This window comes from Enoplosus armatus, chromosome 2 (genome assembly GCF_043641665.1).
Source record: "Enoplosus armatus isolate fEnoArm2 chromosome 2, fEnoArm2.hap1, whole genome shotgun sequence".
In the NCBI taxonomy this organism is placed as follows: Eukaryota; Metazoa; Chordata; class Actinopteri; order Centrarchiformes; family Enoplosidae; genus Enoplosus; species Enoplosus armatus.
This window is the reverse complement of record NC_092181.1, coordinates 12,477,924-12,495,913: the sequence shown is the minus strand read 5'-3', so window position 1 is coordinate 12,495,913 and position 17,990 is coordinate 12,477,924. Positions and strand designations below refer to the sequence as shown.

Sequence of the window (17,990 nt, the reverse complement as noted above, 5' to 3'; positions counted from 1 at the left end):
GTATCTTACCCCCAATGTGTTGACCGGGGGAGCCTGTCAGTCCATTTGGAGGGACTCAGATTCATTGGGGCCAGGGGGGAGGGGGGCGATAATGTCCAGCAGTGAGACTAATCTGTACACATGTGGCCGGTACTTCAGAAGGCCAGATGTTGCAAGGGCGAATTGTGTGTATAGTGATGCTCTCACAAACCCCACCAACACATGTGCGCACATTTGGTCAGAGAGACCCATAAACAGGGTAGATGCTAAGAAGACACACTGTATGAAGCTGATTCTTTACAGCATGGGGTGTATGGTATCATTGGAGTCCACGTTTTCATATGCAATGCCATGGGTCTGTTCTGATCTTGGGACCTCTTTTGGGGATTTGATATAGGCAGGCAAGAAACCGCAGTGAAACGTTTTAATAACTACATTTTTATTACATGTACAATATGTTCCTTGTAGCCTACATTGTTTTCCACAGCAACAACATCCCTCAGGCTCGTTTCCCCATCACATTTGCTTAAGTGGGCAGTTCTGTGCATCGTATTCCTATTACATTTCAGAGAAATGTTACCTAATATTCACTGATTTCTAATGCATCACATTAAGACTGGTTGGCCCCTGGGTGAAAAAATATAGTGGCTTTTCCTGAACTGTTGGTGTTGGACACCACATCAGAAATCAAGTAATTAACTATCCATCACCAGTGTGAATATTTAAACAATAATAGAAAGCCAATTATGAATAAATAAACTGACATTTTTATTGTCATGCTAGAGGATTGTTAGGAAAAGAAAGTGGCTGTGTTTATGTGTCCTCGCTCATAACATGTCAGATTGGCCAAACACATTTTTAGGATTATCTCCATACAAAGGCTTATCTACCATAGACAGACATTGGACATTTCTTTTTTTTTTTGCCTTTATTTCAGTTCTTTTTTTTTTTCGGGCAGGCATTCAAGTGATTTGTAGGGTTTTGCACTCAGTTTAAAAACTGGTAAAACTCTGAGGTTTTGAGTGAAACTCCCCCTAATCCTCACTCTCCGCAGACCCTCAGGGTGCGTTTGTTTACAATAAGCAGCCGAGAGCAGAAAAAAAATAAAGAAGTTGAAAGAAACTCTTCCAAGACTGTGCAACTTCTTGTAAATACCATAATTGCCCTGAGTTGTATCATCATGCTGAGTGCCTCTGTGTGTGCCAAGTGAAGTTCCAGTTACATCCAGAGATGTGTGTGTTTTGGTTGGCAACAAAGCACTACCCTCTATACACAGTCAGTCACACCAGGGCCAATTGGTAACAGTTGTGGTCAGACCCCCCTGCACTACAACAGGGGATACAAGAGGAGGGTTGAGTGAAAAAACTGTCTGTCTTTACTTCCCTCTTACTCCATATCCTCAGGAGAAATCATCTCCTGAATAAGCACAACAGAATTAGCCCCACTGAGTCAGATTGCGTTTAAATCGGTGAGAGAAAACAAGCATTTTCTCTGTGCGCTATGCCTGCTCTGGGAATGAGTCCTACAATAACACACAGAGTTAATACAGCACATCCTGGAGCCACACTGGGGTGTCACTGTTTATGGCAGTGCCTCCACCACATGCACACACACACACACACACACACACACACACAAACCAAAACCACCATCGCTATAGCCTCTGTGAAGATGAGTCAGCAATTCCAAGGCTTGGGGCGGATATAGATCTGGGATGCAGGAATTTAATCATTAAAATAGAGTCTCCCAAACTTCTCACCATGCTCCTGCGTGTGAGTGTCATATTTGCTGTCTGACTTGAATTAGGCTTTGTGATATCGTGATGATTTTCTTTGAAATGGATGTTTAGACCTCATGCTTGAGTTGCATTTACCCAATGTGGTATCCAATGAATATCTGTAAAGGAGTGGGTGAGGAGCCCTAACTGTCTTGATTGTATACTAACAGGCATTGCAGTGCTACATGGCTCCTACAGTTCTGGCAGAATCATGTCCTAAAAGATGAGACCTGAGGAAACTCCAGATATCTGAATCCCTATACCTCAACTTATAATTCACACACAATATTTCTCTCTATGATTTGTCCTTTTCCCTATCTCTGCTTCTTGTTTCATTCTCTGCAACTCTCCCTCTCTCTGTTCATTGAACAATAATTAAAACCTAATGAGCAACATACTATGACGAGTGTTATCTGGGCCTGCTTGTTGTCCTTGCTTAGGCCCTTTTTTCCGTTATCCTTGTCCCCCACTTGCCTCTGTAGGATAATCAGTCTGGATAATGTATCACAGCTCTGCAGTTCTTTAAAGACCTTCGATCTGGCTTGTTTTGTTGTTGCTTAAGTTGAATCAAACTGTCCACTAATTGCTCAGTGAGGTTGGTTATCATCATTATGAGTTCTGATGAAGGAACTGGGCTGACGGGACAGGGTGTTCTCCTGCAAGAAAATTCAGCTGGTCAGCAACTCCAAGTAAGGCCATGGTACTCCGCTGGAAAATGGTGTATTGATCCCTTCGGGCTGGAAGTGAGTCACTGCCCTACATGAAGGGGTTCAAGTATCTTTGGGTCTTGTTCACAAGTAAAGGTAAGATGGAGCCTGAGATCAACAGGCAGATTGGCACCATGTCAGCAGCAATGCAGACTGGATTGTCATAGTAAAGAGCTAGTGAAGAACTCTTGATTTACTGGTTGATCTACGTCTAACCCTCAGGTATGGTCGTGAGCTTTGGGTAATGACCAAAAGAATGGGATCATGAATAAGTGTCCAAAATGAACTTCCTTTGCAGGGTGGCTGGGATGATGCTTAGAGATGATGTGAGGAGCTCAGAGGGAACCACTGGTCCTTTGCATTGAAAGGAGTTAGTTACGGTGGTTTGGGGTTCTAATGTTGATGCCTCCTGGAAGTATCCCATCTGGCCTGGGAATGCCCTTTGAGCCCCATGAAAAACTGGAGAATTAGCTTAAGAGAAGGAAGTATGGGCTTCCTTGCGTAGCCTTATGCCACCGTAACCTGGACCCAGATAAGTGGCAAAGAAGAGATGGATGGTTATTTCCAGTATGAAAACACTATAAGCAATGAGTTGAATTTCAGAATTCAGAGCTAGTATAAGGAAGTCAGACCGTAATTGTATGGAATTTGTTGAGTCTTTTTCTATAGTATTCTGGACTAGTTGTTACTGAGTTACAGCTTCTTGAAAATACAGTACATTGCAAGAGGAGCTGAAAGGAGACAGCAGCTGGAGAGGTTATTGTGCCTGTGTGACCAGTCCAGCTATGAGGCTGATGGGTGGGTATGCTGTAAACACCCAGAAGTGAAATGGGAATGCTACATCTGCCTGTGTACACCCTGTACTAGTGGTATACTTAAACTGTAAGTGACTTAAGACAAAAACCCATTCAGTGTCCCGGCTTAAGTATTTTCTTCCAGTTCGTGCCTTGGCCACTCTCATGGATAGTAGGTGTCTGTCCCTGGTTCCAGTTGATGCTGACTGCAGGGATGGAAACAGACCTGTTAACTGGTTAGCCCCCCAGAGAGCAGGATGACCACAGAGAGAGGCTGTTTATATAAAAGCTGAAAAGTACTGGAACAGAGATGAAATGGCGTTGAGATTGCGCAGAGAGTCAGCAGCATGAGGGAGTAGGAGACGTCATATGAGAGCAACATCTGTCTCCTATTGGTGTGTGTGCTCCAGGGCCCTCGTGCCGCTACACAGAAGGGCCAGGTTTTACGTACATTGTTTTTTGTGTAAATAAAAGGCACTGTTGGTAGCAGAGAAACAGAACAGAGAGCTGGCATCCCTGTCTCTTTCAGCCTAAGTATTTAGACGTTACCACAGGCTCACATGCTCTGGCAGCATCTGCTGTCTTAGTATCTAGTGAAGTGAAATACAACCATGATAAAATGGAATTTGTGTCTTTTTATGCAACTTGTTACAAACACTCCAAGATGTATTTATCGATTCTTATATTCTTTCTCTTCTTTGTGTTCTCACTGGGTATTTAAGCTGCATAGTTATTACGATGAGCTACTATTATGAACTTCAGACTTTCAGAGCAATGATTTAAGAAAATAAGACCATGAAAATAATCAGAATTTACAGTCCCATTCAATTCCAAATAATCTAAGGTACAGTGTAAATTAAGATTTATAGGGAGGATCCGTTGTGCTTTAGAGGCCAAATAAGTGTAAATGAATGCATCTTAAAGCAACTGGCAATGAAAATTTGTGTTTGCGCATGTGCCATGTTCTCCCACACTGTGGTTTTGGAGGTTTATCCAGTGTAATAGCATTTTAAACAAACAATCCCTGCCTGAAATAAGGCCTTCTTTGTGGTCTGGCAGATCCAAGCCAGGGCCAGCAGCTGTCATATATGGAAGCAAAATTTCCAATAGGAAATTGAGAATTATGTTGTCAGAAACATGACTTGATAACAGGGTGAATTGAAGGACTATGGATATGTGAAAAGCCAATGCCTTGTAGGGCTACCATTCTGAATATTTAATTCAGCGTTTCATTGCAGCTGTAGTTAAAGGTCATGTCCTAGTGCTGCTGCATCTTGGCATGGTTGAGAATTCATCAATGAATTGAGATGTTATTACAGGGCCAGCACTGAATCAAGAAACTTGGCACCAGCAAACCAAAACCATCCTTCATGAGTAGTTGGAGTGGCACGCGGCACAAATGGTTCAGTGTCTACACCCCTTCCCTGCCAGTAAAGGAAGAGTTTCTTCCTTCTAAATTGTTGCCTGATGCTTCGATGGTGATGTGGGAGTCTCCAGGGACACTGTACATACGGCGCTCTCACGTCTCCCATCTCCTTGTCCTTGCCCCTTCACACTCTGGCCCTCCAAACTGACATGCTTTACTTTCCTTCCTCTAATTATTTGCGCAACTTAATTATTTGATGTCAGCCAAAACACAGACTGTCTTGTCAAGCGGTGATGGCTCCGAGTTGAGGAAACATGTTTTCTCACCAATCCACTTTAAAGGCAACTAGAGCTAAAGACAGTTGTGCTCACAAAGACAAATGCGGCAGATGACCCTGAGCACTCACCTGTGGGAATTCGATCACGTAGCCCAGTTTTTTGAGAACAAAAAAAAGCTTAGATCACACTGACTGAATACTATTTTATCAGCAGCAGCAGCAGCAGCAATAAAAGGTTGTTCCCTCCCTGGACAGGGCAGTCTGTTTAACTTGGCACTGAGCTGTGGTTTGTGGATGAGTGTAGCTTCCCATTCCTGTAAAACTTCCATTTATCATAGGCTGATAGGAGTCTGTGCTTCCTTTTCTTTTTACTGGCCTCTTTATTGTTCAGCCACTTCTTTTTCTTCTTTTTTTGTTTTGTCTTTTTCAATTTAGAAGGCTATTGGACAGGACCTATCATCACCGTTGGAGTAGAAATAAAAAACAGGCCACAAATCTACATCTCCAAACACACACGTTTAAGATGAACCTGCCAATTTTAATTCTATATTGTAATAAATCTCCTGATTTATAACAAAAGTAATGAGCCATGTTGTTTTGAATGTTATTGCTCACATATTTCTTAATGTATTATTCATTATTCATAGTGCTCATAGATTTCCCTAACAACAAGATGAGATGTTTGCAGTTAATTTTGTTGTGTTACGCCCAACTTAATATACCTGTATAGATTTGAGGAAATCATGCTTAAATTGGTTTATATTTGTTTCAGCCAACTTAAGTCAATCCCGGCTTGCATTTGTCATTTGTGACTCGATTCTGACTCAAAACCACAACTCCAAGTTAATATGATCTCTCATATAATATCACATTTTTAACGCCTAACCTTAACAAATCAAGAATTTGGAAATCTTTCAGCAGTTATCTGTTTTTGTTGTTGGGGCCAGACCTCTGGAGATGCCATGTCAACACAGTGGCGAGCTGTAACAAATCACACTGGCTTCCATCTGGACGACCTTCAAGCCAGGAACCCCTACTGAAGGACCCTAGCCACAGAGCCAAACACACACAGATACACAAAACACACGCTCTCTTTCTTTGGACGCCCAGGCAGAGTCCCTGAAGCCTTTAAAACTCATGAACAATAAGGGCCTGATTAAATCCAGAATGGATTCAGGAAGTAGTGAAACCATTTGAAAGCGTGAGGGTAGCTTTCACACAGCCCACTCCTTCCATCACCACCACTCATGTCTGCGCGTTGGCAGCCTCTGCCTTTTGAAGTTGTTGACTGCTCTGATGTCAAGTCCTGCAGAACCTGCCACTTTTTCATTTCGGGTGATTTCTTTTATCACACAAAACATATTGGGAGGTCTTTTATGTAATAAAATGAACGAAAACAACACTCCAGGAGGTCTTAATAATGACAGATAGCAGCATAATACAAAGCAGAAATTAACTTTGTTGAGCTTCTCTCTATCTTTTCTTTCTCTTTCTTTGTCTCTCAGAAATCATCGACGACCTTTCACATCTTGTGGACAAGACAGACGACAGGATTCGTAATGAGACACGAAGGGTGAAGCTGGTGGAGACAAAGTCAGCTTCCTGTGGTGAGCCTTCCTTGTTTTCCTTTAACATGGAGCATCTATCACAGACCAGAGCAGGCCTGATATCTGATCTGTGTCCTTGAAAACAGATCACAGTTAATCTGTTTATTGATATGAATGATTACCAAGCATCAGATGGCACGTGTCCAACAGACTCCAGCTTTTATAGAGGAAGTAACTCTCGCTGGTGTAAAACATAAGAGTTGGACAAAAAGAACACTTCCCTCAGACAATATGTAATTTGACATAAAGGGCCTATCATGTTGGGTACAGCTATACAAAGTTATCGTCTTTACCATTCAGAAATGGAACAATGTTGTTGCTATTGCTGTCTTGGCCTTCATCTCCAGAGAGAATGGTGCTTAATAGAGCAAAAAAAATGTTGCTGATGGAGACAAGCCCTCTTGGCACAGAGGATGTGGGTAGTGAATGGTGGGTGGACTGGCTCTGTCTGTGACGCCCGCTAACATAGTGTCCTGGGCTTTAAAATTGGGTCTCTCATACTAGCCCTTTGAGGAATCCTCAAATGTGCACTGTGGATTGCAAATCAGGCCCTAATACCAATCTACACAGGAGGCGTTTCAGCTGCAATTTTCAGTTGTCAGACACGACAACAGATACGCTCCTATTTTAACCAATCCAGCTGTCTACGCTTCAAGTCCAATTTCTTCCATGCGTAACTACAGTGGTTGTGTGTTGGGCCAAAACGCAACCTACAATATTGTACCTGAACTTATCCTGTGTAGACACACACGAAGCACTGAGGCTGCTGCTCAGCTAACGTGCTGCTCACGCTACACCTCCTGTGTAGACACGGAGTCGAGTTGTCCACTGAGAGGATTTGTAATGCACGGCCCTCCCTCGCCATTACCACAGATCTGCTTCAGTTTGCTTTACTTGTGTTTTGTCTGTTACAAAAAGACTCTTTTCTCAGTGGGTAATGCTTTTCAGATGAAAAAGGCTACCATGAGAGGTGTGTTAGCTGGCTAAAGCCAATCTATGGAATGTGGGAGCTTGAGCCTGGCTCAGTTTGCCCAGTGAAATGCCAGACAGCCTTGCTATGGCAAAGGTTGCATTGTTGTGCTAGGAGACCTGGCTAACAGGCAGTCTGACAGAAGCAGAGCAGGCCGGTCAGCCCTCAGAATGCTTCATTCTGTTGGTCGTGTCCCCATGGTGCCCGAGCGTGAGTTTGTTTGACGATCCCAGAGCTCAAATTGTGTTAGAACCAGGACTCTTTCTTTCTTTCTTTCTTTCTGTTTTGTTGAACTTGTTCTTTTGCCACCCCAACTCCCTCCTTCTCCTCCTCAGTTCCGTGTGTGTTATGTGTTTGCCTGTGTGCACCTGCATATGCATCACATGTATCTATGTGCGCATGTTTTTTGTAGTGTACCAGTGTCCACGCAAAGATGTGCAACTGTATTTGCACAGTGTGTTCTTGTGCACGCATGTATGTATTGATGTGTGTGTGTCAGACGTTCTCTGTGAATGGAAAATTCCCCCATGGTCTTCTTCACTCTCACCTCAATGCTCTCTTTCTTTTTTCCATTCCTCTCTGTCATCCCCCTGTTCGTCTCCTCAGTTGTTTGACACTCGTCTTTGTGTCAAGCAGAGAAAGAATTGAAAATACTACATGCCACAAATTGTTTGGAGGGCTTTCCCTCTTTCTCCATGGCAGCGTGTTTATAATTCCTTAGCTTTAAGGCTTTATTTATTTTTGAAACCACCTCTCATCCAAAGCTGGCGTTTGGTGTTATGTCTCAGCCGACTCCTTTTAAAGCTAGAAACGTCTGGCTTTGACAGGCGAGAGCATACTTAACATAACTATTGGTAGCTGCCTCAATGTAAAAGAGGCATCTTAGTATCTACAGACCAGAGTTGTGCTAAAATTTCCAGAAATTTGAAAAATCTTCTTCACTATAAGATTATCAATATTTATCATCCGACATTTGCACTCTTGATTTGGGGGCAAAACTGTTTTGTGTGCGTGCATGTACCAGCAATCTCCAAAAAACAGTTGGAAGAGCTGAGCTCTGGGAAGGGTCATCTCACCAAAAGGGAAGGACCCACATATTGCTCGACCATGGTTCCTGTGGCATACTGTGCGTGACTAATGCCTGCAGTGTTGTGAAACATCCATTGTGTTGAAACATACTGGATTCTTGTACAGCACAGGCTTGTGGAGACAGCTATCTCCTTTATGTACACAAGATGTAGACTTGATTTAGCGGCATTAAAGCAGTTCCCAATTTGAAATACCTCATTATTATTCAGCAATAGTTTACAAAAAGAGACCAGTGTAAAACAAGACAAAACAGACACACATAAATCACAAAATAAATGTATACTTTTTTAAGCAAAACAATTTGAAAAGTTTTTTTCTTGCTTGCTTTTGAATCAACTATCTTTGAAATGTTAAAGAAGGCTGTTCCAAAGCTGAGGAGGCACAAGCACAATCGCATTTATAAACTGAACCTCATTACTTTTTGAGTACTGAAATCTGTCCATAGCACCTAGTTTTAAAAAGTTTGCATGTAAATGTCAGATACTTCTCTCAAAATTAAACACTAGGTATCGAAACATGTGTAATCTTTGTATTAGTACTGAAACTCAGATATCTGAGTGGTAGCAAAGAATAGCACAAAAATACAATTTTGTGTTTTTAAATCTCTGGTCCAATGCTGTCTCTTAAACGAGCTAAGCCTGATTCAAAGAGTCATTACCACTTGTTTTAGATGATGTTGGTGGGAATTGAGGAGTGGAGGCTTTAAGTTTGGTTGGATTAGTGTGGCAGATTAGTCTAAAGGACCAAAGGGTCTCTTGGAGAGTTGTGTGAGTTCCCCAGAGCTTAGGCATCACCATCAGGCAACATCAGTGCTTGATCAGCCCTTCTCAACAAAACTAATCCTCAGTTTATAGAGGGCCACTTCTGCAACCCCATGGATCTTGCAGGTGGCTTGCATCTCAAGTAGGTTTGTACTGTTTGGACTAAAGGGGATGTCTTAAGAGACTGTGGCTGAGGGGCAGCATTTGACAGTGTTTGAAGAAGAGCATGTAAGGCGAGTAACTGCAGTAACTGCGTCTTTAGTCGTGAGTCAGGAGTTGTCAAGGAAACACTAGTTTTGCTCAATAGGGAAGTTCACTTTTAAAACTCCTGTGTACTTTAATCAGTTCGATCTTTCTTTCCAGCTCTTGTTCCTCTAATTGCACTGACATAGTATACTGTTGGAAACCAGAAATGGCAATTGAATATGTTTCACATGGTTGATGAAAGGATTGCTTAAAGTAATACATCCTGCTAATGAGGCTCCTCTGAGTGGCAAGTTAAATCAAACTTGAGAAATCTATAAATATTTGAAACCCTTTTCACCTCTCATTTTTGCTTGGGTTTCAGTGAGAACATTTTAGTTCTAGTTATTGTGCTCACACCACAAAATTACACCATATGCTTTCATCTACCAGCTGAGTATCTATTTAATCTCAGTTATATTACCTCAGTTAGGTCATTTATTGGCTGACAGGTACAGAAGTTCATGCTTCCCAAAGGATGAATCCTACTGATTCTGGTGATCCCCTGGCTCTTTCTCTGACACCAACTTGGTTGGATTGCTATGAAAGTCATATCAAGTTAATTTTATTTATATAGCCCAATATCACAAATCACAATTTGCCTCAGGGGGATTTACAATCTGTACAGCATACAACACCCTCTGTCCTTAGACCCTCGATTTGAATGAGGAAAAAAAAAATTCAGCACGGGCATTCATGTCCCCCTCAGGATAAAGTGTAATCTCTTTTGCCTCATTTCCACTGCATGGTACGGCACGGCTCGACTCTACTCGCTTGGAACCGTTCTTTTTTTAGTTTTCAATTGGCAAAGGTTGTGGATAGTACCTGCTACTTGGTACCTGGTACCTGGTACTTTCTTTGGTATCACTTCTGTCAAAATTCTGAGTTGAGCTGATGCTAAATGTTGAAGTTAAAGCACTGCGAGTCGCTGATTGGTCAGAGAGAATCGTCACTACAATTACTTGCGCTACACAGGACATTCTGCACAAACCTGCCTACCATCAATAGAGGCTGCAATTGTTTTATTCATTCGACCCAGATTTAAAAAATGGCAGCCCGCAAAACCACACCATGGTCAACTGATGAAGTGCAGCTGTTCCTCTGTTTAGTTGCTGATGATCTGTTTGGTTTATTTGTCCCTTTTCTTTTAAGGTCATCCTCGCCTTTTGTGGTCCAAAAAAATCTTTGAACCATAAACAGGGGGCACGGAGGGAGTAGTGAGGGAGGTTCAGGGGTTGTGTCTGTCTGTCCAGGGCTCTCACCAATTATTCGTTTTCTCTGTGATTTGTCTTACTGATGTGTCTGAAAATTGCTAAGATGGGATGGACCCAGACTCTGGCCCCCAAAACTCCTGGGTGGTCAGTCTATCAGCAGACACCAACTATCTCCCTCAGCATCAGTGTCACACCAGAGCCCTAATCTATTTGGCAAGCAAACGACATTATTGTCATTAGTCTCCGGAGGCCTCCTGAGGGTCAGGAGTGGCTTGTTTAGTTACTGAGGCAGACAGGGTTGGTCCAAGGAGAATAGGAGGGTGAGGGTCAGTGCGGGTGTCTAATGTGGCTTCATGACTGACTGTTATATGACATTAGAGGGTGTGAGATCCTTGCTCCACACTAACATATGCGTATGTTATACAGCTCAGCCTTTATTGCTATTGTTGCTATGGTGTTGTCAAGTGGAGTTGCTGACAGATGTTGGACCAGGCTGAATGAAATTCAGATGTCTAAATCTAATGTGGACTGGGTGTTGCTTCGGTATCGTTTACAACCAAACAAAGATAATTGCTGGAAATGTGTGTGTGTGTGTGTGTGTGTGTGTGTATTTGCTTTAAGCATGAGGCTTTTAAAGAGCCATCACAAAAACTATTTGAGCGTGTGTTTCTACTTTGACATTTATATTATGCTCACATGTGTAAGTTATCAGGAGGAGAGGTCCTGTCTAGACCAGTGATAACATCTAACATGCATGTCCTGTGGACCCATGTATGACCACCTTTCCCTCAAATGCAATACTAACACACTGTGTTCAAAGATTTAACAATATGCAGAGAAAGAGACAATCACTCATAAATGCCTAAAAGAAACAAAAGAGATAGATGAGAAGAGTCAAAAGGGGTGCAAAGACATCTGGACCCCTTACAGTCATACCCCATATCCTGGCAAAGAAACCAGCATCAGCCCTACATTTCATCAGACCACCACACCACCACTACCACCGCAAGCAATTAGTTCAGCATGGCTTATATCTCGCCCTGTCTTTCTCCCTGTGGGAAAGACGACCAATTAGGCCGCGGAGGGGAACGCAGGCGGAGAGAGCCAAAGAATGAGAGAAATGTAAACCCAAAGTGAAAGGCTGGGGAAAATACCAGCCGCATGCTAAATAACAATGGACAAGTTGAGTCAGTGAGGGGACTGTCGACAGCCCTCAGACCAGCCAGAGATGCAGTTGTTTGAAATGCTCACTCCTGTGCCGTACCAGAAGGAACGGAACGGGGGAATTAGTGGGTGAACGCGCCCTTGGAGAACGTTTTCCACATCTTATGTGTGTGGCATGGTTGATGGTATAGGTCATAGAATATATACACTATACTGAGGAATAGACCACCACATCCTAAAGGCATTCAAGTGTTTATGATGCGCATGATATAAGCCACCCACCATCACTATCTATCTATAATTTTTTATTTTTTTTAACCAACCACTCTTTAAATTCTCAATATTGTTATCAACATGACAGATGTTTTTAGGGTTGAGTTTCCAAAGCCACTTCAGTTTTGGATTCAGCTGTAGTCCAACCAAAACCAAAACAAAGTTCATATTTGAGAGCTGAAAAAAAATCTGGTTACAATATATTAGCTGTTAATTTCCTTATACATAAACATAACATGACGATTTTTTTTAAAGGATCCCTTAAATTTGGTGATTGACTTTACAGTTTTCAATACTCTCTGGTGGAGACAGTAATTATAAATCTTTGGCATTTCTGTTTCTGCAATTACTTAGTTACTTATTGGCTGACCTACATGGCGACACTGATATATCTGCCATAAGCTAATATTGTCAAAAATACTGGCCCAGTGATTTGGCAGTCGGGCTCTAGATTCACTTCCAAGTTGGTAGCATTCACTAAAATTAGAATGTAAGGCATCTCATACAACAGGTTATATCCTCTCTTTTTAGTTTTGTCTTGTCATGATAGAAACGCACAGGTGTCTCTAATAACATTAACAATATCTCCGTCATGTTTAAGTGTCCCAGTAAGTCATGAAAGTGAAAACATGAGTTTTTGTACTTTGAATGTCAATCTTTGGAGGAAATACCCTAAGAGGTCATTTGTGGCTTTTGTTAAAAAGCTACACCTAACTAGTTTCAGTGAGGTATTTAAAATGATTCAGATTCAATGAAATTAGATTGTAAAGTTCCCAAAAGACGTTCGTCTTTTTATGAAGGATGAAAATTCCACCTGTAGTGGATTTTACAACGGAGTTTTTTTTTTTCCTGGGTGGTGACTACAATAAAAACTGTAATATTTTCAGTTCCTGGGGGTAAAGCACTTTGATGAAGTGTGAGTGAGCTTTTGCACATTTTTCTCTGCTTCCATAGTATCAGTAAAAAACAATGATTATCCTCTCAAGGCAGAATCAGAAACATATGCCTATCACAGTGTGCAATCTGTGGCAATAAAGCTTTTGTGGCTGTTGAACGCATGTAAATTGCATTAAGTCATCAAGAGAAAAATGGCGATATGCTGTGAGAGCATGCAGACGTTAGATGTTAGATCAAGGACTTTGAAAATTAGTAGTGAGGTATGTAGGCTTCTTACCTCTTCCAAGTGTATTCCCTTGTGTCTGCTGCAAGCCCCTCCTTCTCTGAGTCTGTCTCAAATCAGGTTTGGAGTTCCTCAGCTGCTTGACATTTGAATTTTCAATGTTAAAGTTAGAGAATTTGTTGAACTGCAAAGGTTTATCATAAAGGGGTATAGCAAAGTAAATATAAGACAAAACATTTTATGATAAGATTCTGTCTAACCACTTAGTACCAGTAGTCTTCTTCTGAAATTGCAATGGCATGTCTTTTCTACAAAGTCCTGAAAGGTTTTTTTTTTATCTCGTGCACACAAGTTAATATCTTGTCCAAGAAAAATATCATCTTTCTGGACTTTAAGAGTCCATAGATTTGCCTGGGTTTCCCAAATGGCATTCTGATAAGAGACACATTAGAGGTTAAAGGTTTGAAAACAGGACTCGGACCACTTATCGATTTATTCATTTCACAGTGAAGCTGCATCTTTTTTTAAATGTAATATTTTCCACACACACCTGTGACTTTATCAGTTTCTCACATTTTCAAAAATTACAGAATACTAAATACATAAAAATAACACATAAAAAAAACTAACTTAGAAACATAACTTTCTCCTAAACAGGCGTACAGATCAGTACTGAGGGTGCTCAGATCAGAGAGTTTGTTGTAAAAAGACTGCAGACCAGTTAGTTTAGTTTGCATGATGATATAGTTAATTTTTTTTTTGTTGATGTAAATGTCTACTTGCATTTCTAAAACAGCTGGACACTGTAGTTTTAGCAAATGGTATTCAAACAGGAGTAAGTAGTGTATTTGTTTGGGGACTATTTTCAGCTGTGGATTAATACACATTTGTTTGTCTCTAATGAGTATTTACAGACACGTTTGTGGGATCAATTCGAATTAAATTACAGTGGCCATGCTACAGCTGAATGAACATGTCATCCAGTAAAAAGGTGTAACACATAAATGTGTTTTTAATAGTTTTTGGACAACAATGGAGGCTTTTGATACACAGACTCTGCTAGTGGAATAATTTCATTGTTGGTTTTGGTCTTTTCACGGAATTTGTTGACAGTAAAAAGCCATCTGACTTTCTTTTTTTATATTTTTTCCTCCTTCAGGGATGCTGGTGGTGATCGTACTGCTTCTCATAGCCATCGTAGTGATCGCTGTGTGGCCTGTGTAGCGGAGGACGACGGCAGTGATCATGGACCTGTGCTGAACGACTACAACAGTGACAGTTTGGTGCAGGATACCAGTTTAAAACCTTTGCATCCACAGTGCACACATGTACAGACACTCATTTAAACTGTCTCTCATCAGATTTTATATTCTTGTTCTTTCTGTTCACATTGAGACAAAGGTCACAGATGACTGCCCAACAAAGGCAGTATGAAATAAAGACTGAAGTCCTTTAGCAGCACAGTTTTCTATACATCAAGTCGATGGTTGGGTGAAGGGCATGAGTAACCCTTCCAAAGACTTTTTTAAATAGAATATATTGCTTAGGTGTAAATTGTCCTCTTTAATAGTTGTTCAAGTGTCTGGCTCTTTAAATTGACAGTGAATCAAATAGTTAAATTATTTGGAGGTTTGTAAAGTATTTTTAGCTTGGACTGTGACGAATGTTGACCCAACAGTAGGACCTCCCGCAGGTAGCAGGAGCTTTCCTTTCATAAGTCTGTCTGTGGTCTGGGCTCAGGCTCTCAGTGGGCACGGTAATTCCGCAAGCTTTGCAATATTCACACTCACTTATATTTACCCATGCAACACTGTAGCAGCTGTAATGTTATCATTTGTCTTGCGATTTTATAATGTTTATAGAAAAGCTCTCAGCCAAAACAAACAGCTCGGCTGTGTTACTAACATGGCTGTTTTCCTTCCTTGTAAATCAATTCAGCTTGTGATTTCTAATAAATGACATTTTCAGTTTATAGTCCCGGGACTCCTGTCTGTCCGCGTTAACGCTCGGGGCTTACTCTGCAGGATTGCAGTGTTTTGTAACATGATATTTTGGTGGGGTGGACCTTTGACAAAATCTGCATAATATTGTTTTGTCTACTGTACTTAGAGTACAGTAAATAGGGTAAAGCTGACTACATGCCTTAGCAATAACTTAATAAATAAAAAAATATTATTCAAGTCAACAGAGGCAAATGGGTTTTCAATGTAACAAGAGTTTATTTCAACTGAAAATCTGAATTTAGTTCTACCAGGTTGGTGTGTTCAGTAGTTATTATTTCCTTCTTTAATGGCAACAATCTAAACAACCACAAACAAGTAAAAAATAAAAGTTGAAAAAGACAATAAAATCCACAATGTCTTGTGTCATTAAATATATTCATATATAATAACCATAATATATTAGTACGCATTGTAAAACAACATTGCAAAAAGTCTTGGCAATGGTGACAACTAAACAACATTTACAATTCATAGTATGAACACAAAGCAATGCTTTGACAGGTATGTGTGTAGCGTTTCATCAGGAAGCTTGTCAAACCATAGCTCAGGAGACGGATGTAAAATTTACAGCATGAGGCTACAGAGACTAGAGGAGGTGTGATTACAGATTACATTGTGCCAAACAGAAAAACACTGACATGTAATGTTATGTTGCGGGATTAACAATGAAAGGCAGGAACATGTAAATATACTGTATATGTGAATATGTTGTCATCAGTAGTGCTGGAGAAGCCACCAGCACGTAGCATCATGAGGGACTGACAGCACAGTCATTTTGATTGTACAGTAAAATAAAAAAAAGCAACACACTCCGTCAAACCCTACATGTAAATACTAAGAAGTACTTCAGCAACAAGGCCGTGTGTTCTTTTTATCTTACAGTTGAACCCAGGTGATTTTGATTTCTCATGGTTTGAAAAGCCCTTCTAATTTGTCATCCTCTAGGAGACATTTCAGTCCATTCACAAAATTCCTGCACAAATGAGTGGGTTTCTGAGATAGCGGAATCAGAAATTATTACCATTTAAAACAAAGGAAGTAGAGATTAAAACCATGTGTCTTGAAAAGATCTGAAAACCCCATTTTTATAGTTCCTTGTGCTGTGGGACAGTTTAAAAGGTGCTAAATGTGATTTTGTGAAACAACAAAATACCAGCAAACATGTTGCTCAAAGTGTTTTGGGATGGACTGGAAGGAACCCCAGTTTATGAAACATTAGATTCACTGTGGGCTTTTACAAACCTGAGCCGAGTGTTTTTTTACCACGCATTCCTTGGAGAAATCCAAACTGAACTGCATACAAAATAAATGAGCAATGTGGTTTGAATCAAGCAGCGTCAAGTGATTGCAATTCACCCTACTTCTCCCTGTGCAAGTGTTGAAAGTGAAGAGAATTAACGTGACAGGTCAATGGGAGACGGCAGCCTCTGACTGGTCGCACACAGTGTCCTTTCAGTGAATGTACAGTCATGCATTGTGTTTGCAAAAGAGTGTGTGGACTGTAACGGTATTTATCTGCTATCTCATAGTACTGTAGGAATTATTCCAGATGAATACAAGCCAGCGTGAGGTGGATTTCAAAAATACATTTAAGTAATTGTTGAGCACTTTTTCAAGGTGCAGTTTGCGGCGATGTTTTCATTTTTCTGCATTAGGCTTCGTTTCTGCACCACATGAGGTAAGGAAAGTATTTTCTTTTCATTATGCCCATTCTCATTGCTTCCTGCAATCTGCATTGATTGGGTTTAAATATCTCACTCAGACGTTATCCAAATACAAAATACACCTTTTCAGATGCAGTGGTCTGTAGCCATCCACATTGTAGTACCTTAGTGAGAGGCAGAGGTCAATTAAAAGGATGTTTTCCTTCCTTTGTCTTATTCATGCAAATTATTAAAGATACATTTTGACACACTGTACGCAAGTTTTTCTCACGAGCTGGTGTAAAGGAATACATTTCCAAAGAGAGAAATCATACAAAAATATGCACGTATGTCAGTATCCAGTAACACGCAGTACTTTCACCTGCACAACAATAATGTTGCATCCACTTTGCGCAATGACATACCTTGGGTAACTTTCACAGCTCCAATCATTTTGTGATAGAACAAGTATTGACACTAATATTTTCACTAAAATGTAAATGAAATGAATTAAAACAATCATTTGACTTTTTTTTGTAGCCACTTAAGAACCCATATTTATTGTTATTTATTTCTATTAGCTCTACCCAGGAATACATTTTCATAGTATTTTTATAACAATCAATGTGGCTGGCCTCTTGTCCTTTTGTAAGTCAGTTGTTAAACTCCTGCTGGAGTTGTGAAATAAAAAACAAATAAAAGATCACAGTCACTGTAAGTACCGGAAGTGAAATCAGTGATTTTAAAATGCAGTTTGTAATTTTAACATTAGTACCATGAGCAGCACCTGCTTGTGCCACCTTAGTGAACTGAACGTTAGAGTCTCAAATGAGAAGCGTTCACATGCAGGTTTGTACAAATACTGAACCACCAAAATTGAACCAGTGAAGTCTGAAGGGGCAGATAGGGGAGTAAAAATATACTCAAGATTAATCAGGTCAAAAACGCTTTAGTTAATACTGTGTTTTATCCTTGGTTCTCTTCTGTCACTTGTGTATTCCAA

At 40.7% G+C, this 17,990-nt stretch overlaps 1 protein-coding gene across 1 annotated transcript in view; it reads left to right on the top strand.

Moving 5' to 3' along the window:
• stx8 (syntaxin 8) overlaps positions 1-15,318 on the top strand; it is a 42,526-nt gene extending 27,208 nt beyond the window's left edge. The window contains exons 7-8 of the mRNA XM_070923274.1: positions 6,406-6,507; positions 14,501-15,318. Of these exons, the coding sequence (XP_070779375.1) occupies positions 6,406-6,507; positions 14,501-14,565 (167 nt within the window). The 3' untranslated portion in view covers positions 14,566-15,318. The remainder of the gene's footprint in view (positions 1-6,405; positions 6,508-14,500) is intronic.
• Positions 15,319-17,990: the final 2,672 nt, after the last annotated feature.